The sequence below is a fragment of the Vidua macroura genome, chromosome 14 (genome assembly GCF_024509145.1).
Source record: "Vidua macroura isolate BioBank_ID:100142 chromosome 14, ASM2450914v1, whole genome shotgun sequence".
NCBI lineage: Eukaryota > Metazoa > Chordata > Aves > Passeriformes > Viduidae > Vidua > Vidua macroura.
The window spans coordinates 12,817,270-12,843,788 of record NC_071584.1 but is presented as its reverse complement, the minus strand read 5'-3'; the positions used below and the strand labels follow the sequence as shown (position 1 = coordinate 12,843,788).

Below are 26,519 nucleotides of genomic sequence, written 5' to 3'. Positions count from 1 at the left end.
TGGCAACACCTTCTAATAGCTCTAACGACACCACTGGACTTTGCTGGATAACTAAATAATAAGGGTTGTGTCCCCAGTTGAAAGCTTCTACTTGAAATAAATCCTTAGGCAACACTGATATAAATACCAAACAGGCAGACATCCTTCACTCGGCCCACAGCTGCTCTCTTGTGCGCTGTTAATTTGGATCAGGCTGGGCTTGTGGGATCACATCTTCAGCAGAACTGCTGCATTTGTCTCGCATCTCATTAACTATTCTGATTAGTTTTACCAACAGCAAGTAAAAATGGTTCATCCGGCTCCTGCACCTTGAAATTTTCCTAAAGCTTTTGATGTAATTTCTGTATGACAGCCCTGCATTTATTCTGATTTCAAGTTTCAGTGTTTAGATGCCCGTTCTGCATTTAGCTATGAACAGCAAATATTTCATATTGCTACTTACATAACTACCAGAATCTTCACAAAGGATTAAAAACCTCATGTACCATATTTGATGTGACTTCAAAGAAGAAAAGATCCTTGTCTTACAATCAAGAGATAAATAACTTCATCCACCTAACTGGTGTACTTTTTACTGTGTACTTCAGCAAACACCTGAAAGACTACAGGGAATCTAAGCCAGCTTCCCCTCTCTCCATGGCAGTGCATCTCTCCTTGCTCAAGGGAGACATGGAGTAACCCATTTCACTTTCAGAATAACTCTTCAATAAAAATTTCAGGTTACCATGGCTGCTAGCAGTGCCCAACAGAATATTTCTGTTCAAAATCTTTATGTTAGAGGAACTCAGACACTTGCCAATAAATGCCAATTTAGACATGGTAATAAGTACCAGTAATAGAAGCAGCATCACAAAGCTCCTTCAGAAGAAAAGAGCAGGCAAGATCCTTTTCTCCACATCTGTGCTGCAGGCTAGCAGAGTCAATTCTACCCCAGCCTTCAGCAGTATTTGCTAACACTGATTTTAAAGACCAGCAGGTTCAGAAGTCAGAGCTCTGGTTCTCCTTCTAGCTTCTCCTGGTACAATATTTTGATGAGAACTCATTTTCAGACAGATGAAAAATGAGCCCAGTGCAACACCAATTCCATTATAAGAAAGACCTGGACATGCTGGGATGAGTCTGTGAAGGACCCCAACATTTATTCAACCAAGTCCCTGAGGATGTCATGTACCTGTTCCCAGCCTGTGATCTGACCTCAGGACCCCCCACCTGGCTTGGACAGCCACACAACACAAGCAATCCTTTGCTGTTTGTTGTACAAGTTTTCTTTGACCTCTCCCCCACAAAGATCTAAACCTACACAGATGTAAAATTCACCAACTGAAACAAAACAAAACCAGGAGAAACAAACGGGTTCATTCAAGCTGTCATTTGTAGCTCTTATCCACACTTTTAGGTTTTCATTTACATAAACTTACTAGCCTCTTTCAGATATCTAGAGAGATTCAACCAGCAAACACATAGCATCAGATATGTCTCCCAAACATTTCCATCTGGAAAAGGTGTTTACAAACATATGTGCTTTTATAAACTAAACAAAATTTAATGCAACATGAATTCAAACCAAATTAAAAGAGGAAAAACCTTCTGCTTCTCAAGCATTTTGGAAAAAGGAGAACATAGTTCATACGTACATTTTAAATAATTCAGGTAATAATCTTTTTAATAAGAAAAATAACTGTAATAAATACTATATTTAGTTTAGAACAAATTCCTTAAATTGTGAAGTTTAAATACACCACAGTGTTTAAATAATGAAGAGAACACATGACTTCTAGCAAGGTCATAATGAGAGGGAGAGCATAGAATATCCATCCAGAAATTTAGTTAAATGCATCTCATTTTCACTTTGTTAAACTTAGTTCACATTCTGATTGAAGACCAGAATGCTACTCAGGGTAGCAACTACCCCCAAAGCAGATATTATATCTTCATGCATTATACCTTCATTCATATTTCAGGTCTAGGATCAGGTCGGTCAAATCAGTACTTTAGAGCTCTGTCCACAGCCAAAAATGGACAATAAATGTTACATGACATAGGGCACACAGGGAAAAGAACTCACTGAAAATGAGGAATAATGATAAGAATAAAAAAATCAGACTCTACTCAAAATAAAGGGAAGAATTTTTTTTTCAGGAACATATTAGAAACATCATATGGAATAATTTAGTTTGATATAAGAACGAGGAATTCTACCAGTCACTACTTTGAGTAGGGCCCCATTTTAATCAAAATTTGTTTACATGGCTTTGTGTGAAGGGCTGAAGAAAACCTCAGCTGTTTTCAGGTACTTGCAAAGTTCCACAGACACAGAAGGCAAAATAATAATTACAGATGTCATATTGTACAATGAGATGAAAAGGGAACGGGAATACGTCAGTAGACAATACTTATTTTAGCTGTTCATTTTTTGATACCTGGCAAAAATAGACAGAAAAATACTGTTGTCTGGTAAATACTATATGGAGTCAGAACCATTGAGTGTATGACCTCCTGACAAGCAGGTTACTTTGTTTTGACAGTCCAGTATTGCTAATTTCATTATTGGAATAGGTTGTGCCATATTCTTCACTAAATACAATCCCTAGACTAGAGAAGCTGATCATCATAAATTAAAGGAAAGCTTAAAAACATGGAGCATTTCCAGGTTTTGTACAAAGCAAAAGGTAGAAGTACTCTTCTGTGGAACTTTAAAAGATCTTGATATAAATTTCCCTGAGTCTGGGACTGCTCAGCTTTGCTTTGGACTTACTTCTGTCAAACAGATTCACCGACATGTGAATACCAATTTTTCTTATTATTCTTATTATTTCAAAGCTTTTTTTTTTTTTTCCTATTGGCATAGAAAAAAGATTCTTACCAGTAACCTTCAATTCAACTGTCCTTCGTATAAGCTTGCCTTCAAATTTTAGTTCACAGGTATAATTTCCTCCATCTTCTTCCTGGACCTCTTGAATTAAGAGAGTATTTCCCTTCTGAATTACAACGCTTCTCCACATTTTTGGCTCACATTCCTGCAGAAAAAAAAATCCAGCGCCAAAATTACTGGGCTTGTACAACATAAGACAGTGTTGCCTGATCAGATTTTCAGTATTATACATAAGGAAACAATCACCTAGACATAGTTTGCAATTAAAATTCAAATGTAATTTCACAAAGCAGAGAGATCTGAAACTGGAACTAATGTGAGAACTGAAATTAAACAGAAATGTTTTTAAGGTTCAGTTATTCCTACTGTATCACATGGGCTGTGTTTAATACATGGTGCCCTCAAGCAATGGTTAAGTATCTTCTTTTTCTTCATAACAACTGCCAAGACCTCTCCTTTAGGATGGACCATTAAAATTGAAGGGAGTAAGGGCAACATCTGTTAAGAGTTAGCCTGAAGGCAAATTTTATACATAGTCCTAGGCAAGAACCATTTACCAATAGAAGAAAACAGGAAGAACAGCAGTTTTTTGAGAGAATTCAGAAGCCTGGTTTCCTTACAGCCTTATTTCTCATCACTGGCTTCTCCAGCACCTGATGAGCTTTGATTCAGTCTTTTCCCATCAGCAGGCACTTTGCAACATCACCCCCCCGTGCAGCCTGTGATGCAGGACATGGCACTGATGGCCTGCAACTCGCACAGACCTCACCCACACGGTCCTTAGCTGTTGTTTGGCAGATTTAGGTTCATTGCTACAAACTGGAACCACCCTTGAGTCCTTCTGGATAGGGTGTGATACAGTGCAAGAAGAGGCTCTCCCTTTCCTAATATACTGGATCCCTGCAGGCAGATCAGTCACTTTCCATGTGAACAGCACTCATGACTGAATCATTCTTGGAATGCTCTGAACTAAAACCACGGGCCAAATCTAATCATTGTCTCTTGAAAACGGCACCTTAAGATTATGTATTTATTGTCTCTAAATACTTTAGCATCAAGCCTGTTCTCCCTGCAACAAAACCATACTTTTTGAGTTCTCTAAAGCACTCAGCAGTCCCAGCAGCTCCAGAGGCTCTGGCTAATCCTGTACCCAGGAAACACAAAGCAACATAGGGCCTGAGTACCTTCAATGCCTCTCTACTCCCTCTCTCAAGGCGGCAGCTTGGAATAAGCTCTCAGCCTGCTGCACTCTCACATCAGTTACATCAGGCTCAGCAACTTCAGAGACTGGTGACATGCCCACACCTATGCCCCATTTTCTGCTTGTCTGCAACAGCAGTGTCAAAAACACAGAAAACAAAATAGAACAAAGCTTTCTCTTAAGAAAACAACCAAACAAGAAAATACGTCAACATGCAAATATATTGTACCACAGTAAGAGATCAGCACGACACAAACATTAATTTTTCACGGACTCCATACGCATTCCAAATCCATGTCAGATTCTAAATTCAAAGACCGCGATAGAGAAATAAAAAGACAGGACTGAGAGTTTCTGGCCTTGCACTTGGAAAGGGAGCACTAAAGAGCTCTCCCTGTCCCTAGGAGGCCAAATTCAGTTACAATATGATCAGATTTCAGATTCGGAAGCTGTGCAACACTACTGCAGGTACCAGAGTGATCAGCACTTCTCTCCGTTTCCAAAGTACAGCTGTAAGGGAAGCATCATCTCATCTTGCAAGTAACTTTAGTTAACACTGGTGATAGAGAATGACTGGAACCCAGATCCCATCTACTGTGCTGAGACTCACTCAGGACACAAATCTGAGCCAGGAAATGCCATTAAATCCTTTCTGATTTGAGCTTGAAATTTTGGTTCCATTGAAAGGCACATCACCCACCTACTCAGCGTAACTAAATCTGAACACTGGGCAAAGAATACAATTCAGTCCTATTCAATCCTAATTGAGATGGAATACAATTCCCAGAACACACAAAGTAAGCATATTTCAGATATGCACCCTTTAGTGCAGCACTGAAATGACCTGTGTTACCAGTTTTACATTCTCTACTTTATTTTTCAAAGCATAGGAACAAAGAGATGGAAGATACATTTTTATATGCTTTATATTTTTATATACAAGTTTGCAATAAGAAGGATGACATCTTTACTACTACAAAGAGTAACAATTTAGAAAAAAAAAAAAGTTTGTCTATTGTGGTTTTACATAGAAGAGTTGTTTTGGTGGAATTGTACCACTAATTCCTTATTATTTCTTTTTGTATCTTCTTGAATCACTTCCTATTAAAGATTATTTATAAGCCTTTCTTTCCCAAATTTCATCTAATTATTTTTTATTCTGCTGACTATGCAGGCTTTACAAAAATATGTTGAAAATACTTGTTTATATATTTAATACACAAAACTAAAAGCAAAAAGGGGGAGAAGCTGGAAATTGGCTGAGAAACAAAATTCTTACTAGTTTTTATACTCTGAAAACAATCTAGATTTTACTGTCGGAGGTCTGCTAATTTCCTTAAAAGGGTAAGTGCTCAATTGTATGACTCATTTCATGGAATCACTGAATAGTTTTGGTTGGAAGGGATTTTACAGATCATCTCATTCCAACTCCCCTGCATGGGCAGGGACAGCTTCCAGTAAACCTGGTTGCTACAAGCCCCATCCAACTGAACCCTTCCAGGGATGGGGAGTCCACAATTTCTCTGGGCAACCTGTGCCAATTCCTCACCACTCTCACAGGAAAAAATTTAATATCTAATCTAAACCTACCCTCCTTCAGTCCAAGGCCATTCCCTCCTGTCCTTTCACTACTTGCCCTTGTGGAAAATCCCTCTCCAATAATCTTCTAAGCCCCCTCCAGGTACTGGAAGGTGCCTTAAGTTCCTCCCAAAGGATTTAAACAATGAATTGCTCTTTTTTGCTTTTGCAATATGTTTACCTGCTAGAAGAATCTACAAGTTTCTTTTTCTAGACTATTTACTTTCCTTAGGCATCTGAAATGTTTTGGATTTTTTTCTCCCAGTAATTAAGGTGTGCATTATTATGCTTCTTTTTCTTTTCCTTGAAATCTAAGTGGCAGTACCTCAAAAGTCTATTTTTCTGGGTAGTTAACAACTCCCTGTCCTTCACCTGACATTTTGATTGTTCTCTTAGCCCTCCTTTCAACCCAGCAGTAGAAAAGACATGATGGTAATGGATTAAGACTCCACACTCATGATGTAATATACCTTTTCCCTCTGCCAGTTGATTTTTCATGAAACTGCTCTTACTCTTAAATCCCGTTCATTCAATCATGCCTTGACACACACATCTACTTTAAAAAAATCCCACACATCTTGTCAAAACAGTTCTAATAGGCATAACTGAGCTGAGCATATATCAATGGCATTCATTGGGGAAACCTTTAAAAATAAATATTTAATGCAGTGTAATTCTAGTCAGAAGTGAAGTTCATCCTACTGTTAAAACAAATCCTCACAGCAAATGCTGTATTATGTACTGGGTGTGCATGTGGAGTTCTATTCAGGCATAATTAAGAGCATGTTTAAATTACAGTTAATTCCCAGTAAATTGATGCAAGTACTAGCTCAGATTCATTAATCCCTCAACACAGAGAAGCCTTTTGGAAGGCAGAGCAGGTTCTGCACACAGTGGGCAGGCATCATCACTGTCCTGTCTGATAGTATTTCATAGGTCAAGTCCAAACTCCCTGACTACCAGTGAATTGGCAGGTTCTCACGAACACAAGGATTTCTCTTTTCAGCAGAAGGAATAAAGAAGGAAATGTCAAAGACTTCCTCATACTTATTTATCTATGTAGTGTTCTGTTTCAAACAACTTATGCTCCCTGCCTGGGTGAAAACCTCTAAATATTCCAGCATAATGGAAAGGAATACCCCCTCCTCCCACTGGCTTCCACCAGTGTCTCTGGAGCAGATTTACTCAAGAAGGTGGCTTTATGTACACATCAAGTTTAAAATCCAAAGATTTTAAGGAGGATCCAGTGTGGTCTGACCAGAAATGGATGCCTTCTTTGGAAAGTGAGGGTCAGATCCTAAGGCAGGATAACACTTTACACTATTCTTCAGGAGAAGAGACCTGCTTTTTGTTACTCACATTGCCTCCCACAGCATGATCTTAAGTCCCAGACTGCAGTTTGTAGGGATTACTCCCATATTCACCAAATTATTTTGAAATCCATATAATTATATATTTTCTAGAAATTAGACTTCTGCACTTTTGAATATGCAGACTTGTATTAACAGTAACATAATAGTCTCTAGAATATCCAAAACTATGTTTAGAAATAAGTTTCAAGGGATAACCTGACATACACACCTGCTGTGCAACATTAATATTGTGATGGTACACTGCTGAGCTTCCTGACTCAGGTCCAGGCAACAAAGATGTTTCTCTAAGAGTCAAACTGATAACTCGTTATTGATAATTATAGATAAGAAGGTGTACGTAGTAGGCAATCTCACACATGTCTCTTTTCACTATCAAGCCAGACTAAAGGTTGTCGACTGCAATTGTCTCATTGTTATCATCCAGTGACATAAAGTCTGTTCAGTTTCACCTCAGTGAGGATTTGCCAGTCAGCTGTCACGCTCCAGCCCGGTGTCCACAACCTGTGTGTGACACCCAGACAAAATGGGTGGGATTATGGAACAGACCCTTCCCCTCCCTGTCTTGGTCAGTACAAAGCATCACTGGTGTGGGCCTGCACATGCATCTTCTTTAGACTCATTTCTGCTCCATGCCTGCTGAAGATCATTTCTGCCAGACTATTTTTCAGTGTGCTTTTGCAAAATGTTGAGATCTTCAGTGATCTGGTGTTCAGTAATACCAAGGTAGAGAGGGCAAGAAGCAGCTTCTTTTCAGTATCCTCTTTGCTCTGAGATTTCAGACTTCATGTGCAGAGCCAGGAATTGGAATCAATGATCCCTGTGAGCCCCTCCCAACACAGGATATTCTATGATTAACTAAACACATATATTTGACATATGAACAACACTGAAGATTATCAACCCATATGCTGAGAGAAAGAGCTTCAACTGTTGAAAGAAAAACTTTATTCACAGTAACAGTGGATTATGGCACACATTTTGTTACTATAAGACATAACATGTGAGATTTCTATAAAAAAAACAAATAAATGACAACTTTTATAGTTGCTCTTTTCAGCTGCAACCTGCTAAGGAGGAAAAAAATCTGCTAGTCTGCCCATATTACTTATTTCATACAAAATAATTGTCTTTAAAGAATGTTATTAAGGTTGGGAAATCAAGGACTCCAAATTTAGATTTTTAACTAGTTTGTATGTTTCTGTCTGTATTACCTGAACCACGCTTACCCTAAACTCCTACAATCCAAACTCTATTTTCCACAGATCCCACTGAACTGTTCCTGTTGCCCAATTATTTCTGGTTCCTCCTGACTCTCAGCTCTTTATTCTTCTCTACTGTTTCTTGGTAGGGTATTAGCCCTCAACTAATACCTGAGGGCTTTTCAAATATCAGACTTTGACCCCAGTCAAGACAACAGGCAAAATTTGCCAGACCTTGCTGTGGTCTCATTACTTGATATTTGCCAGCCAACCCATATTTTACTTATTCTCCTGCTTTCTTGGGGAGCTACAGAAACACATCACCAATACATCTGCTGATGAAAGCGGTGTATGATACTTGACAGTCCTTGGAGAAGGTGCAGGCAGATGAGTTACCTGGAAAGTAGTAAAAGTATCTAACTGACCTCAGTTAAAATGAACTGACTTCATGACAGTTACTCAATGAACCTCAGCAGACTTCTGTGCAGACTCCAGGAGGCACTGGTAAAAATTTACAAGTCTCGGTGAAATTAGCCAATAGACTCCATAAAAATTAACTGGCAGCACAACAGGAGCTGGCGGTGCTGATAGGCCTTTGGCTCCATTGCAGGTGCTTCCCTTTGTTTCTATTCCAGCATCATGCAGGGAGACACCACACCCAGGTACAAACTGGTACAGAGGCACCGTGGTTTGGGAATGAGGTGCTGCTGAGAGAGAAGTCCTGTGAGCCCTCACAGAGCAGCCTCCTTGATACTGATTTCTGTTGGACAATGACTATGCTGGGTAGTTTTACCTGCAAAATTGTCATACTGGGAAAACACTCTCCAGACCAGTCACAAACCACTGATGCCTCACATAAAGTCAGCTTTAAGATTCAGACTGAAAAAAAGTGAAAGTTTTGAACGGTTTCAGCCCAACAGCAATAAGACAGCAATAGTTACCTTGTACCACACCACATCTGGCTCTTGACTGGCTGTTTTGTAATCCTCAATATCAGGACAGGAGATTGTCTTTCTCTTAGTGACTTCTGATTTTTCCAGGTATCTGATCTTGCTGTTGTAGCAAAGCCCAGATTCATTCTCAGCTACCGTCAAGGACATGGACACCTTCATGCAATACGTTGAGTTTCTGCAGGGACAGAAAGATGGTTTCAGTTATCCTGCCTTCTTTTCACCACGTTTGTTGCAGCAGAGAAAGTTTCTTTGTCAAGCCCTCATTTTCACAAACACTTGAGTGACACATTCAAATAGTAACAGCCATGCTGTGCATTTCCAGCACCGAAGAATTACTAGGAAACATAAAGGCTCACTTCTGACTGACTGTGAAGACTATGAAGAACCTTGAAGAAATATTGTTGACAAGTGATCCAACCCAGCACAGCATCTCTTTTGAGCTTGCAAGTCTATGAACACAGGAACCTGTTTGCACCTCAAATGTTGGTCAGGATACACCATCCCATTTCCTCTGTATCCCCCCCACACTTATCCTCACCCTTGTTCTCTCCCACTTTCAGGAGATTTCACTCCTGTGTGCAGTGCTATGCATTTGAGAAGAAGGGTTATGTGCTGGATGCTAAACAACATCACACAGGAAGGATGTCTCCCTGAGAAGGAACCCCTGTACAAAATTCCACATGATACTGTGCTGGTTTGACCTGGACCAGCTGCCAGCCTCCCACCAGCTGCACCCTTCACTCCCCTCAACAGGATGGGGAGAAGAAAATAAATGAAAAAACGAATGGGTCAAGAAGAAGACAAGGAGACCACTCACCTATTACTGTCACAGATAAAACAGACTTCACCTGGAAAATAAATATTTTCTATATATTTTGAAATATTTTTCTGACACTAAAGATGCTGGCTGCTTACTCCCAACAACTAAACCCAGGACAGTGTTTTTTATTGAAAAAAAGTCCAAAGTGCTTCATGACAAATCTTCTCTTACATTTCATTCTGTCAAGGGACCCTGTAGTTGGGATGAAAATAAAAAGGTCTACAGGGACACTTCACCAGAGCTCAAAGCTTCACTCTAAACAAGTGCTGGCAAAACATTACAAATGGGTTCTTGTCAAAGGTGTAGCAGGAGCAGGCATTGGCAGACAGAGCCATTTGCAAGGCAAATCAGGAGGCAATCTTCAGAAACATCCCATTTTCAGCATCATTAGTGTTATGCATTCAGCAAAACCACAGACTTCGTCCTTCCTTCTCACTTCTCCTCAAAATGCCACCTGTACATCTGTGTAATAAAATTGGTGGATATTTTGTCCATTCCCTCACCTAGGAGTGAAAAGGCTCACTTTGCACCCTGACAGGATGCGTTTCAGTTGAGAGTCTATAATAAAGTCTCATTCTCACAATCTGCACAAAACATATTATTTCACCTGAAAGAAAATTTCTCTGGAGTGAAAACAATCCATCATTTGGGGTGGGCTTATATAATTTAGGGAAAATAAGTCAACTTTCTCCTAAATTATCTTTTGAAAAGGCTTGCCCTTCTTGTAGGAAGAAAACAAAACATATTTGAGAGGTTTTACAGCACTGAAATTCCACAAAATATGGATTCAACCACTCAGTGTAATCAATAGTAATTAATCAGTAATGATTATTTAGCTTTCTTGAATGACTGTAAGTATTACTGAGTGCAAGTAAGGTCACATGTACTCAGTAATAATGATCCAGGCTAATAAAAAATAATGTCTTTGAATAGTTGTCCATTACTTGGTGTTACTTAATAGTACCGTATTTTCTCCTAACAATCTTGCATTATTTAGATTGCATTTTGAACAGCGCTGGAGGCCACTTCTATTTAAAATGCTTCCTGGAACCACAACCTAAAAATGCAGAATGCTTTTCATTAGTTACAATTAGAATTGAGTAGAATTGAGGAAACTAAGTGCCTGGGGAGTACTATCACTTTTGTTCACACTCCATGACCAAGACAATAAATCTATTCAGGCTCATGATGAAGAAAGCCCTCACTAAGCCAAAAGCAATAGACTTGAAAGCTTCATGGATGGTTCTTCACCAGCCACTCACATTACTGCTACTGCCGGTAATCCAGAAAAGAGCAATGTCTGCAGGAATGTCAGTGACTGAAGCAGGAGTCTTCCTTTAATCTAGTCAGCTCTAGAAAACAGTGATATTTCAAGGCATGTGCAAAAGGAATCAGTAGTTTGATCAGCCTTGCTGTTTTTCTCAGTTTTGAAGGAGAAGTCTGGGAGCTGAAGTCTGCTAAGTTGTGAGCCATTCCTCGCTGTGCTGGGCAAGCTGTTCCCCAAGGCTGGGCCTTTAGATTTCATCTCTCAGTGCTCTGAGCAGCTGATGCATCTGTGCTGATTTTTTCTTGGTGTCTTCCCTGCCTTGTGGGTTCTGAAGGCATAAAGGGCCTCTAAAGTTGACAGCTTGAGGGAGAACTTGGCAGGGGAGGGGGGGGGAATCACAAAGAGGATTGGTACAACTTTGTTTTTACCATCTGGCAAGCAGACAGGAACAGGGTGGGCCTGGCCACACAGGGCACTGATGGGAGCCCACCTAAAGAGTTCTCTCAGGAAGCCCATAGAGCTGCTGTGTTGGGAAGGCATCAGTTCTTTCTTCCCAATTGTTTTCAGGACCCCTGTGTCCACAAGTACTCTCCTTCATGACATGCATTTGAGTTGTTTAAGGTAAGGGTCTTTTTCAGTTTGTTTTGTTGGGTTTTTTTTGTTTTGTTTTGTTGTTTTGTTTTCTTTTGTTTTTTTTTTTTTTTTTTTGTTGGTAGAAGTCCTAGCACAAACCCCACGTTTTTGCTTTTCTTCTTTCAGAAGCTAAACAGATGGCCTATGAATTATTAAAAGGAGGATCCACTTTTGTTTTCAGTACATGGTCATGGAGCTCGGTGCAGGAGGTCAGTGCTCCCAGCAGTCTCTGGCTGGCAGGAAAGGTTATATAGCCATTTTTAATGAGGAAAGCCAGATACAAGAAGAACAAAAGATAACAACAGCTAAGCTACAGGTAACCAGGGCTTTGCTGTCAGAAACAGTGGCCAAGAGGAATGAAAAGCAAGCAGCTTCCAGGTGGGTGAGGAAGATGCTGGAGGACTTCCAGTGGTGATCTTAGTATTGTGAGGCCAGGTAAGAAGAGTTGTATCTAAGTTGCAAATGTTGGAACCCACAAGAAAATGTCAGGTGACATTTTCCATACACATGTAACGGAAATACAAACCTATGGGTCTGGAAGTGGGTCTTTCGACAATTTGTCTTTTTCTGAAATGTTTCCAAACCATTCATTTTCCACAAGAGTTGATTTCTAGTGGGTTCTAATTCTACAAGAAGTAGTAGTGGTCATATGGGGAACAAGAAGAGGGAAGAAAAGAAAGACCCACTCCATAGTACAAAGAAGAAAAATTTTCTTGAATTTTCACACTGAAACTAAGATCTGTAATTCTCTATTCCAAGGGAATAGTTACACACTGGGCCTACTCTCTCGACTGGAAATAGGAAGGGCTTAGCTTTGCCAGAGCTCACAAAGCAGTTTCCTTTGTTCTGGTGGCAAGGCATCTATAATCCCCAGGCCACCTGGAGCTGGCTCTGAACCACAAACTGAAGCCAGCTTCTAACCCAATAGAAAAGCAGACGGAGAACCAAGGGAGTTTAACAGGTCTAAAAACAAAAGCAAGCAAAACTGTGTTTGGCTTGACTTCGAAGCAAGGACAAAAGGGAAAAAGGAAGATATAAAGAAATGGATAAGGACATTTGAAATTGGAGTTTCAGTCCCTAAATTATTTTTCATCTTGTTTTGGATTCAAGACAACTAATCAGCCGCAAGGCTGAATTCAAATGAAAGTAAATATTCACAACTTTTGAAAAAAAACCCTTTTTTTTTTGCATTGTTTCTGCAAAATACTTAGCAGTGTTTCTGCTGAGTGTGGTTTGTTAAAAGAGTCAAGTAGAAAATTTTTGTCTCTAATATGCTCAGAATCATCCCCAGCACCCCAATTTATTGATTTCCTTATAAAGAGGAAAGATGGCAGAAATGTGGTTGAATATTTTATATCTACTAGGTTGAAAAACTTCACCTAATTTTGAATTGTATATTTATACAAGAGGATTCACACTAGGTTGTTTTCCCTTACAGATTCATTTTTCATTGTACTGGATTTTTTATTACATTCTAAGACTTCAGCGGTAGATCCAAAAGCTGGGAAGTGTATTTATCAAAGCAGTGCTCAGGGAACAGCACTAACCTCAGGCTTAGATCTCTCTCCATGTCCCTGAACACTCTGGCAGTTTTAATGACATTTTTATTGGCTCACTGACTGCAGGACTGAATAGATCAACCTGTACATTCATCTTAGCTTGTTTTGAGTTAGAGCAACAACAGCAGTGTCTTGGTTTGAAGGACAGGTGTCTGCCAAAGAAGGCAAGAACTTCCCCTGGAATAAAAAAAGTGACCCACTTCCCTCCAAATTACTATAACTTTGAAATTAAGGGGCTTTCAGGCAAAGATAACAGAATAGCATGTATATGTGTAACAGCGCAAGCAGCAGCGCCGGCAGCCGCAGCAAACCCAGCCCCAGCTCCCCTTGGCTGCAGTTCCGGGCTCGGCCAGCAGGGGCGCTGCTGGCTCCCGGCCGGGCGGGCTGCGATGGTTCCCCCGCGCCTGCAGGGGGCGCTGTGGCGCGAGCTCGGCCGCGTCTCCCTCACGCGGGGATGGCGGCCGGGCTGGATGGCGGAATGGCTGCGGCAGGAACCGCGGAGCGGAGCTGGGGCAGCAGAGATGGGCACACCCCGGGGCAGGGCAGCAAACAAAATGTATCGGAAACTCCGCAGCAGCCACGTAGGTGTCCTGCTGGGCAAGGGATGCTGAGTTTAAAGTGTAGCAAAAAAGCCCCAGGCAGTGCAGAAAACACCGGGGCTGGGCAGGGACAGCCGCGTTTCTGCAAGCAGGTGCCACACAGAGCTGGGAAACATGTCCTTTAGGAAGGGGGAGAGGGTCGGGGTTCTGGGTTTTTCCCCTGAATCACCTGAGCAGATGATGGTGGTCCTTTCCAGTGTAATCAGGTTTTAATATGGTCCCATTTCAGTGGCTGCTTTTAGGAGCAAAGGCTCACCCACAGCAGGAGAAGCAGTACGGGGCTGGACTCCACGGTGGCAGAGAATTCTCCCTGCAGTAGCAGCAACTTGACCATTCCCCTCTGATCTGAGAGCGAAATGGGGCAAAGGCCAGCCCCTCACCCCCCAGCCAAAATCTCATGGCATCTCTGCCCTCCCAAGGAGAAAACCAACCAGGTAAGAGAGTAACCAGCAGCATCTGTTCCCCCACCGCGGCCACTTCTTTTGTCTCCTAAGTACCAGTTGTTATTACCTAACTTATTTCTCAGTGACTCCCACTCACTCCCACATATTTGGGGTCATTGTCTGGAAAAGAACCATTTCCCACCCATGGTGTATGTGACAGCCAGAGGTTACAAATCACAGACCCTTAGAATTTTTTTGATTTTTAATTTTTATGAATTTGTCAAGTGAGAGAACAACAGGGTGACAGTGCTGTAGTTGCTCCCTGAGCCAAAGGCCAAGAGGTGCAGTGATTCTGTGGCTTGTGTGTGGTACGTAGCCTTGGTACTACTCCAAACACTCCTTTCCTGTATTTTGCTTTCTTGTTGCTGTTATCTAATACCAACTCCTATGCCTGAAAGGGAGAAATCCTAATTCCATGTTACCATTCCTTTAGCGTCTGACACGTTTTCACGATCCCCCTGGTAAAAGAAAATAACACCATGGAAAGTATGATCTCAGAAATTAGGTGCTAAACCAGCACAATGTTACAAATCCAGTGCTCTTATATTATCTCTACTTCCTCCAACAGAGGAAGAGATGTGAATCCAGACAAAGGTACTATTCAAGGCTCCATTCCCCTCAAGCAGAAAAAATATCTGTGTGGAACTAACCCGTCACTCATCAAGATTTTTTTTCTTTATGCACTTCTTTTCTCCTAAGATCCAGTCTCTACATAAGAGTTACTAGAAACAAGACAATTTGACCTTGACTAAAACATACTGCATGTCCCAGAGGGTCATGTTTTACAGTGAGAAAGGCTATACCCTCTCTATTCAAAAGAAAAGAACTTCTGAGCAAAGTCACTGAAAGGTAATTTTAAAAGGCTCACATTAATGACAGCTTAAAAAATAGATATCCAGGAATGTCTCCTCAAGTCACCTGTCAACAATCTAGTTCTCACCAGAGGCACTTAAAAGCAAGACCTGTACTTCTCACTATGAGTTTAGCCATCTTTAGAGAACTTTTGTACTTCTAGATCCTGGGATGAAAAATAAAAGATGTTGGAATATGGCAGTCGGGTAGAACATCTCACAGCTGGGTCTCTCTCACCAAAGCTTACCAAATTAAAAGTTTAAATTTAATTTGGACATCGTCTCAAGAGGGAAATGTGACATAAAAACGTCAGGATGTGCCTACTATAGTCAGCGATACAGCCAGTAACAGCAATGCCATGATTTGAAAATGTGTGGCTATGATTTGAAAATTCATGGGAAATCTCTACTATTATGTTTCTTAAGTGTGTCTTAAGAAAGAAGAAGAATAAGTGACAGCCACCTGATTCTTACGTGGTTAGGGTCAGGAGGAGCTATTTATTTTCTGGGTGCCTTCACACACACATGTCCTGGTCCCAGTGACCTCTGCATTGTGACAGATGCAAATGAAAAGCAAATCACCAGTCAGTCATTCCAACAGGGACTACCAGACACAAAGAGAAAATCTCTCCACATTGAAGTTGAATCACACAGGCCAACAGTGGTCCTTAGGTTTGGGGTTTTTTTAAACTTGTCACCAATGTTAGTCACTTAATGTTGGAATTGAATATGTGAAAATACAATACAGAACACAGAAGAAATGCAGAAGCCAAAAGAACACACAGTTATTGCAACATCTCACACCTCAGTTCATGAACTAGGTGGTCTCTGTCAGCTTCAGACACTCTCTTCCAGCAAAAGAAATCCTGTAATTGGCTGGGTTTGCTCAGGGGGAAAATTCCTTTTTTGTCCTTAAGAATTACAAGGCAGCAAATTGCTTTAAAGTTTGCTACTGCAAATGACTAAGCCCTTTTCATTTATTTCCTGGTACTTTTCTATTAGAACTTGGATATTAATGTTAAATCACATTGTCTTACTGAAAAGCCCCATTACAAACGACATAAATCTGAGGCACAGGAACAACTGCTCCCAGGACAGTATTAAGAAATCCCCTTGCAATAATTTTGCAATTGCCATGCCCTGTTTCTGAGAGGACTGAATGCTTTCTCCTTTATGTCTTCCAAAACACATAGTGTGTGGATTAGCATATCTACTCCTCTATGTTTTTGTTTTTTTTTTTTTTAATTGGACACCTAGCACACAAAACAAAAGTTGCATTCAAGACACCAGTCAGACTTGTCTGCATTGCTAAACCTCAATGGTTTTATTGCCTGGAGGAATAAAACCTGTGGAGCACAGCTTTCGTTCTGCACATAAGTCCTATTTTGCAGATGCAATGTTGAAAGGCAGGTCCTGGTCTGTTTGTACACGGGCAATTGAGCAGGAAAACCAGTGGATCAGTTATTGTCTCACAGGGTATACAAGGAATGAAAGAATCATGAAATGAATGTCCTTACAATGTGAACTGTTTGAGTCCTGCAGCTGAGTCCTCCTGGCTGTGCCTTCCCTTAAAGTGGTGGCCAGAAAAGAAGAAATTTTCCTCCAGTATCACTTACCAAATATCAGTTTAACTCCCTATGGTTCTGTCATCTTGTACTTTGGGCATGATGGATTTCCTCAGGAAACCTTCCATTTGTCTGTCCACTCACAGGACACAGACAACATTTCCTACTGATGTGTTGTAGTTACAGCTGGCTTCATGGGGATTCCAACAGGAATGATACCTGAGTGAGCACATTGTCACTGTTATTTGGAGAACAGAAGGGAAATGAAAACTCCCTGACATGTTGGACAAGAGATGGCCGGGGAGGGCTGAAACATCTCAGCAGCAGCTCTCCTGCAGGCAAAGTCTGACTGCATGAGGAAGCAGTCCCTCCACTCTGCATCCTTTCTCTGCTCTAGGCAAGGTTTGAAGCCCACCAGGGAAGGCACTTCAGGAGCAACCAGTGACAGTGAGCTGAAACATTACTGAGGCACTGCAGCACAGGGAGCTTTGTTATGACAACCTGTAGAGGCTACAAACTAAGGTCAGTCATTTTAAAAGTATCTAAATCTGGGACTTCACTATTAGGAAAACTGAAGGATTCACAATGTTCTCATTCTTATCCATGCCACTGCAACAGGGAAGCCACTGGATACCCTCCAACCACAAAGCAACATGGATATATTTCTGCTTGAAGCCCTGACTCTTCTTGCAGCTTCTCATCAACAGTAAACATGGTTTTTCAGAGCGACAGAGGATGAATAATTTCTCTTTTAAAGCTTTAGAGGAGGAGGGTGAGTGAGCAGAAATACACATATCACCAGGGAAGAGAAACAAATCTTTGTTTTTCTGCAAAGAATAGACAGAACGGATTTCTCTCAATAAAGACAATGTCATCAAAATGATTTGCAGGAGCACCATCAGTTTTTACACTATTTTAGATACAAATTTAGAAGCATTCTGATTCCACTTTCCCCTGCATTTTGATAATGCCAAAACATTATATCTCAGTGATAAAACATCAAAAAATTTATTTTATCATGGATCATACTGACTTTTTAATGTATGTGCTGTAGCACTGAATTCAAGTATTGAATACTATATCTCACAGGGATTTTGTTTATACAGAATAAGTCAATTTTATTGTGGGAAATGTTACCCACTTTGAATGTGTGGCATTTAATGCTAGTGTCATACAGAGCCTGGAAAGCCTGTGCCACGCTGAATCCACTTACGCCAAATGTGAGATATTGCTGCTTCTACAGACATGCCTGGGACTACACAGGAAAGCTGATCATACACCAGTGTGAAAGGCTGAGAGGTAACTATGAGATATGTAATCCATCAGCTACTTAGATGTGCTCCTCTTGGATATCCAATAATTAAAGACACGAGCCCACAGGAAAGTATCGTCTTTAAATCTTTCCAGAGTAAGCCTAAGAGGGGAAAAAAGCACTTGCAAATAACAGATATGGAAGACAATATTTTATGGCAAAACTGGAATTACAACACTGCATCCAACAGGGTTTGAGATACAAAATCACCTTTGTCATGAGCAGTTGAATGCTAAGAAAAGCCAAACATTCTGTATTGCCATCAACAAAATGAAGAACTGCATTAAAATATGCATTGTGAGAACCACAAGAGATGGCTGCAGAGAAAGCAACCTTACCCCTACACATGCTCACCTTATGTCTTAGTCCAACATTCCTGTTTGGATCCGAAAACACACCTTTTTCATGCTTTTCCTGGGCTGATGGGTGCATTCTGCAGTCCAGATAGGCACTTGCAACAAGCCCCTAAGCCCTGCCTAACACCCTCTGAAGTGAGAGCACACAAGCTGAGCTGCAGATTTTACTGCCAGTCCCTCCAGGCTGTCTAAATCTGATTTTGATTTGCTGGTCATGCACTCCACAGACATTCAGAAGCCAGAAGGCTTAAAACCTACTATTGCTCTATTTTATTACTGCTCAGGAAGTGGTATCTCAATAGCTCACCAATGGCTCAGCAAAGGCTCCATTCCTCTGTGCATGTCCATAGCAATGCTGCTCTCCATTAAGAATTGTGCATGCAGGGATTCAGCAAGGAAAAAAGGATACACAGATTTTCTAACTTGATTTGTCAGCAGTTCTCTGGCATCAAATGCTGGTATTAGAGATCTGTGAGCTTATTCCCCCACAGGCATTCAAGGCCCTCACTCCCTTGTTATTCTGCATCCTGTACAAAAATCAAGGCTTTGCTTCATTAGCCAGTTTGATGACCACAAATTATCACCTCCTGCTCCCCTGCACCCTCTTGAGGCCCAGATTTTCTACCCTTCTGATTTATATTATGGGAATCAAGTTTATTTCACCAACAGTTAATTAACAGCAAATATGTACTTATGGTTTTTACTCTTACTGGTTTTATTCTTTAAATCCTGACTACAGTTTGGTTTGGAGCTGAGCCTAGTTAGAAGAAGATTTCCATGAGCAGTCCCTAGATGATGGCAAATTTAGGCTAAATTTTGCTGAGATTTCTTCCTCAGATCATCTTCTTTTCTTTCACCAGGTGAAGATGATCTAAGTTGGCCCAGTTCTTGTTCTGTCTTTAAAAAATAGGCTTTTAACACAGAAAAACAGATGTATTTGTTCAGGGAGCAAAAGCAGATCATGATCTGGCAAAAGACTGTCCTACATACTCAGAACTTAAGGCCCACCCTCTATGCATTTAGGTTGAATGTAATTTCCATGTTTTGATTTGATGCTTCATCATTTTGAAGCTCATCTCTGAATTCTTCAGTGAAGAAGCTGCAATCCAGAGTGCTGATGTGAAAATCCCAGAACATCAAACCTCTATAACAGAAATGCCAACAGCTTTATCTGAAAGTAGCATTGCTGGGTGCTGGAAGACTAATGGCATATCCAGGGTATGTACTGGAAGGAGACCTTCAGAACACAGCAATTCCACACTGGGCAGTAAAGTCATGATACAAACATCACAGCATTCACCTGGGAACTGCAATGAAATACACAGCTATCCATTACTTAGGATGCCTTCTGGATGTAGCAGCAATATCCCTGATTTGACAAAATAAAGGCATCCAAGAACAAAGCAGATCCATGGAATTCACATGGCTTAACTAACACAGCTGAACTCTGCACTCTTAAAAGTCCTTGCAGAATCGGGACCTTTTCATATGCTTAACACTGGAGAAAAATATCACACTTCAGTTCACATCTGAACATGAGCTCAATGCCAAAACGCATTGTGAGAAGGAAGAAGTAGGTTTTAATGCAACAATAACTTCCTCCTATTATACACACACCCCCACACCTGTCTATGGAATAATGTTTAATTGATTAATAAAGGAGAGGCAACATTAAATTATGATATCAAATCTCTTCAGTCCAGAGAAGCAATCTCATTTATAAAGGCTGATCTAATACTCCTTAATTTTATGCAGTATTACAGGTTTTTTACAAAACAGTCATTATGATTATTGAAATGAAAGTTCTGTATAAGAAAGAATTCACTGACACATTTAATTTTTACCCATCTTCAAATCACTGTCATAGCAGCCTATCCTTCACCTGCTTATACCCACCCTTTTCAAGCAGGTTCTGAAAAATTCCTTCACACTGCTTCACTGACAGTCATGCTTTGATCCTATGAGCACATGTGAGAAACCAGGAAATGCAGCTTCTTGAAAAACAGGTTTGCTTTTTTTTTTTTTTTTAAGAATCAAGAAGAAACATTTCAACAAATAAGAAATTCAGTGAAAAGTACAGCTGACATTTTCCCCTTACAGTTTTCTTATCTTGTCAAGTCATCTTGTGTTGACTTGGAAAAAAGTCACAAACTGGGGGGGGGAGTAAATTAAAGCTCTCACTATTGCCTTCCCAGATCAAGATTGAGTCCATTATTTCAGCCCATGAAATTCTGGGACCAGGACCCCTCATCCCACTTGGCCCTAGTACCACATCTAAGCGTCTCACCCCCTTGCACCCTTTTGCAAAGACAAGCACAAATAACAGAACACTTCCAAGGTTGGAAGTGGTGGCTTGAAGTGGTGGAACTGGCCACTGGGACATGCAAATGTGGGATTTCATGCTTTGGACAGCACAGGGAGATGTACCAGAGCTTCACATGTCCCTGGTGAGCGGCTAGAAAGACATCAATTTAGAATTGAATTGCTTCTGATTTTCTCTTAAAGAACCTGCATGAAAAATTCTCTGTTGAGAAAAAAAATTAAATTTATCTTGAATCAAAAGCATTTTCCTCCCCAGATTTTTTCTTTCAGCTACCAAAACAAAAAACTCAGCTATGCATGCAACCCTAAACCCAGTGTTGCACACTGATGGAGACAGTCACCTCTTCATTTCCACTGCATCAAGTTCTATCTACCAGCTTCTGCTAATTCAGTCTACAAAAGATGGCATTTGTAACAGAGATTGTTAATGCTTCTGGAAAATAAAATCATATTCTAAAATTACTGCTCTCATTTGTGACCTTTTAACTCTCAAAAAGCAGGTGAATCTGGTTAATGACTAAAACGCAAACATCTGCTTATCCCCCTCAAAAAAAAAATGGATTAATAAAGCTGAAATTACACAGTTAATGGTGTGGATAGTCTCCCACAGAAATGTGATCACATTTCAGAACATTACATCTAGCTCAATTTTAATGAAATTAAAATCAATTACTATTGCTACATCCTCCACTATTTTAAGCCTCCTAGGGTTTTATAAACAATAACAGCAAGGATACATTGTCACACTTTTGGAAGAAACAATTAATTCAGTAAATGAAGAAATATAGTCTTTTATCTGTAATCACTACACATATTATTCTGCACTCGGACACAAATCTGAAAAAGGCAAAAAATATCCGTAACTATGTAAGAAAGTTCTAGTCAAAGCAACAAAACTGCATAACTGACAAGGAAGATCTTGTTGCTGTGTAATGCCTTCCAATAAGCATGTCATACAGTTTTTAGCTGAAAATTAGAAGAAGCCATGAATTATTCAAGAACTTGCCCATTTGTTACCAAAACTACTTTGTCATGTAAATGAGCAGAGTTTTGAAATTTCCCAGAAAAAAAGTATGCCCCAGAATTTGATCCAAGATCAATTCTTTATTTTTCACAAAGGATTTGCATTAGAATGTTTCAGAGTATTATACTAGTAACTTGATTATCACAACAATGACTTCTTATGAAAAAAGCACAGCTCCCTTGAATCATATAAATCACCATCTTCCCGTAACATTTTGAAATCGGGGCCTTCACATCACACCCAACCTCTGACAGAGGAGCTGATAAAAAAACAACTCCAAAGGCTGCAGCACAATCCAACTGCTGCATTAGGCAGATATATCCAATATTTACACTGGACATTGATGCTCAGTACAAACCACCACAATCCAGGGCACAATCTTTGATTTTAGCAGCATTTCTCAGGATCACAATGGGCCGAGGCAGCAAGACTCAGCAGAGATGGACAGAGAGCAAATTCTGGGTTCTGAACAGTGCTGTTATTTGCTGCAATACTTGTTATTTAATTCATGAAACGTGCCTAATTTCAGTATGGAACAGCAGACAAGGATGAAGCAAACTTATTATCTGAAACTGAATAGTTTAAAACCAAATGATACAAAGTATCTCTAAACTCCTTTTCATTCAAAACTGGATCATTTAAGGAATATTTATTCATTCATTCTTTAAAAGTCCTCCTTTTTTTATCTTCTCATTTTAGGCATAGATATGACATCAACATCTACACGATGGAAATCACGAGCTCTAGCACATGTTTAATTTAAGGCTCATCCAACAGTTCCAAGACACTTCTGAGAAATGCATTTTGGTGTCTTACCAAATGAGGTCTGCTTAAATTTATGATAAATCATAATTGTATATTAAAATAAACATTTCTTCAAAACCAGACAGAACTGTAACTCCCCATGGCCTGATCCCATCAGAATAACTCAAACTGTAACTCAGTAATAACTCAGAGGATTTGAAACAGAACAGTACTTAAACAAAATACTTCATGATTTAAGAAGTATCAGGTTCTGAAGGTTTACAGAAAATTGAGAATTTGCAAATGTTGTACTTAAAAAAAAAGAAGTAATTAAGTGAAAGCACATTAATTATAGCTACTGGACTAGGTAACTATAATTACTAGGGAAGCTAATTTTGAGACAAAGCATGATGTGACATATATAATTATGAGAATAAAAAAAAAATATGTATTAACTGGATGAATATGTAAATTCTAATGGCAAAAATTAAGTTTTTAACCCATATCTAATATGCCATACATTTTTAACCAGTAATCCCCACATTCTTATTTAGACTTTAACACAATACTCACCTTAGAACACATGTGTAGAAACCACTGTCTTGCAGCTCAACCGAGTGAAACCATATGGAATCTTCATCCTTGCTCATCCTAACTTCGGAAAATATAATGGGTTCTTCTAAATCTCCTTTGTTTTTGTACCACATAAGCCTAAGACCTGTGCTTTGGGCCATGCTATAATTAGTTCTGATATAGCTGTAGAAAAGGGCACATTTCACTCGGACTGGTTCACCTGCCAAAGCCATGTATGTCTTGAGATCCACTGACCAGTCAATGCAACCATCAACTGAAAGCAAAACAATAATAAAGAAATATTAGACACAGATACATTTTCCAATATAGTGAAAGGCAGCTTGGGAAATGCAATATAGTACATTAAAAGAAATGGCTTTTGGCATGTGCTGAATTGTTGCAGGGTAATATGAAAAACCTAAAGCAGTTATTGGCAACTAAGGGGTTTCATACACCTTTTTTTAATTGCATGTAACTGTGAATGTGCAGGCAATAAATAGAGCACACTGAGCTTGCTCAATTCCACTTCTTTAGAATATCATTCTTTTCATCCCCAAAACACTAATTCTTTATTAAATAAACCAAATGTTTTGCACCTTTACTTGCCTCTGTAAACCAATTTTGAATTCTCCAATTCCTCGTTGAAAGAAAATGTACATTGGCATCTGATGCCAATCTTATCCCTTAAAACTTTTCCATCCACCTCTGTTAATTATGTTATGCAAAAAAAAAAAAAATCCCCAAATAACAGATGTGACATTTATAATTTTCTTTTCAGTTCCACATAGTTGGGTTTTTTCCCTACAGCCTACTCAAACTGTAGAGGTCTGTATTATACACAACAAGATACAATTACAACATGCTGCCTTATGCAATCAAACTTAATACAGGAGTCATTCAAATAAAAAGGACCACTTTTGATGTTCTGTTCAGCAAAAACTTTTGAAACAGTTTTCTTAGTACTTCACTTCAAAATTAACACACATCAGACAGTTTAATAAAAGATCACTTCTCCCTACAATTTTTTCTCCCATTGCTATTATCTTAGTTACAATACAGCCCTAGCACATGCACACGTATCAACATATCACATATCAGAGACCTTTTAATTCAATCTTTTTTAGTGCAAGAAAAACTATCAGTGTGAAAATCAGCCAAGAAAACCAAATAAAAATATTTCAAAGGCAGATCATCAAAAGGCAAACACAATACCTAAAGTTAATAGACTTCATTAAATATGTAGGGTTTCGAATTTATTGATCATATTAAGCTACAAGTAAATGGAACATCTTTACACTTACTTCCCTTACTGCAGCAGCTCAGATTCAAGCAGGTAACTCTCAAGTTGCTTCTTCTGCATTTACAGTATCAATTCTCAAACTATAATTGTTGGATATCCTCATACACCCTTCATTTCATATACATTGTCAATTGCATTCTATCAAGTGATTTTTTTATCTTACTTCCTAAACAAAGGTAGTCAGCAGAAATTTCTGTACATGGGATATCAGGTCTGATCCTACTTTTAGTGACTTTTACAGCCTCTAAATTATGTCTACCAAGTTTTCATGTTTCTCTTTAATCATTCAAAAGTAATTGTGACAAATGGAAGGTTTTAATTTTCCCATCGCAGTAAATCAGCTTTAAGTGTACTGTGATCAAATGAGCCACGTGTTAAACTTGTTGACACTGACCATTTTAATGCTTTTCTGGTATATAAACTTCCATGTAAATCTTGCCGCAAAACAAACTTGTAAAAAGAAAAACTAACATAAGCTCAGGAGGGAAGGAAAGCCCTTTACTCAAAACATTACTCATGACAGTTTTGACAGGTGAAGGGATATCGTGGAGCACCTTTACCCCCAGGGTATTTCCTGTTCCTGCCCCTCACCCCACAGGCAGGTGCAAAAGCAGCAGCTGTTTGTGCCAGCTGATTTCTTTCTTCATCAAAAAAGCCCCCAAACCAAACCCTTCACCTGAACTTATGTACACACCGTTCCAGTTAACTTCAATTTTGATTTTCATTCTCATTTTGCTGACAACATCCTACTGATTTAAATTAAAATTCATTGCTTTTAATGGCTGCTGTTAATGACATCAACTGAAAGGCCAGCATCAATTTAGTGATGTTTCTTTTCCTCGCTGCTTCCGCTGTGTCCTTCCTCTAACAGTGCCACACACAACAGGACAAGTTTGGATAATCATTATTTGAAATCCTTTACTGAAGCATTTGTTCTCAATGTATCTCCTCCAGATTTATAACATCTTCACCATGACCAAAGCTGCACATTGTAACTTAAACATGCCCTTGCCAGGACCCCAAGAAACATCACACTGACCTCTCTCTGTGCTGCTGCTGCACAGGCATGGGCACTCCACAGCAGAGCTGGAGAAAGAGTCTGGTTCTCCCAGTCCTACAACCTCATCCAATCCACTTTTGCATTAAATGCCTGGTTCTGACACCATGAATTATTTTATATAGGTGACAGGATTTTTACACTGAGTAGGTATCATTGTACTCCACACAGAGCTTCCTCTGAAAAGCTTTGTGTTTTTTTGAAGTCCTGCTCTTTTGGCTGGTGTGATTTACAATTGAAGAACAGTGCAGAGCTCACAGCTGCCTTCTCTCAGCATGGGATGTGCAAGGCAATGCTGAGTTCTCCAGATGGCTCATCCCTTGTTCTCCAGAACACACAGGTATTCTCAAAGGAACCCTCTCTCTTGTGATTTAGCAAAGTTACAGAAGTCCAGGTAGGGCCATAAGTTGAAATGAATACAGGTGTCCAGAACTGGAATTTAGATCCAAACTAATTCAGCCAATCTAATTAATTCTGCCACTCTTGTGTCAATCGAATCCTGTCACATCAGCTAATGCTTTCAAACCTGTGCTGGTTCAACAAAGTTAAACCACACAAAGAACAACTAACAATGAGACACACATGGAAAGCTTGTGGATCAAGGACAGCAGTGCCAGGTTTTAATTTATTTCTCAGAGCAGTCACAATCAGTACATTCTGTAGTTAGGAACTGACCCAATATAGAAATCCAAAATTGGAAGCTGAAAATACCCTGCTTCCAATGAAATTTCTCCTATATCTACACCAAACAACTTGTCAAAGCACAGCTCAAATGAACACTAAGCAACCCTCCATGTCATTTAATCTGCCTCGTCTTCTACTTTCATTTGAAAATTTCCTTTCTCATGTGCACTTCTCTACTATTCTAATTTCAAAATTTGAGCTGTAGAAGTATAGGAAGCACAGTGGAATAGATGA

At 39.7% G+C, this 26,519-nt stretch overlaps 1 protein-coding gene across 16 annotated transcripts in view; it reads right to left on the bottom strand.

Moving 5' to 3' along the window:
• IL1RAPL2 (interleukin 1 receptor accessory protein like 2) overlaps positions 1-26,519 on the bottom strand; it is a 348,789-nt gene that overhangs the window by 145,791 nt on the left and 176,479 nt on the right. For 8 of the 16 annotated variants that reach the window (XM_053990432.1, XM_053990434.1, XM_053990437.1 and 5 more), the window contains 3 exons: positions 23,245-23,518; positions 9,165-9,351; positions 2,864-3,017 (listed from right to left, as the gene is read on the bottom strand). In XM_053990432.1, the coding sequence (XP_053846407.1) occupies positions 2,864-3,017; positions 9,165-9,351; positions 23,245-23,518 (615 nt within the window). Of the gene's footprint in view, positions 1-2,863; positions 3,018-9,164; positions 9,352-16,964; positions 17,133-18,126; positions 18,328-23,244; positions 23,519-26,519 lie in introns of those variants that run through there. The other 8 variants (XM_053990441.1, XM_053990443.1, XM_053990442.1 and 5 more) reach the window with 4 other exon arrangements.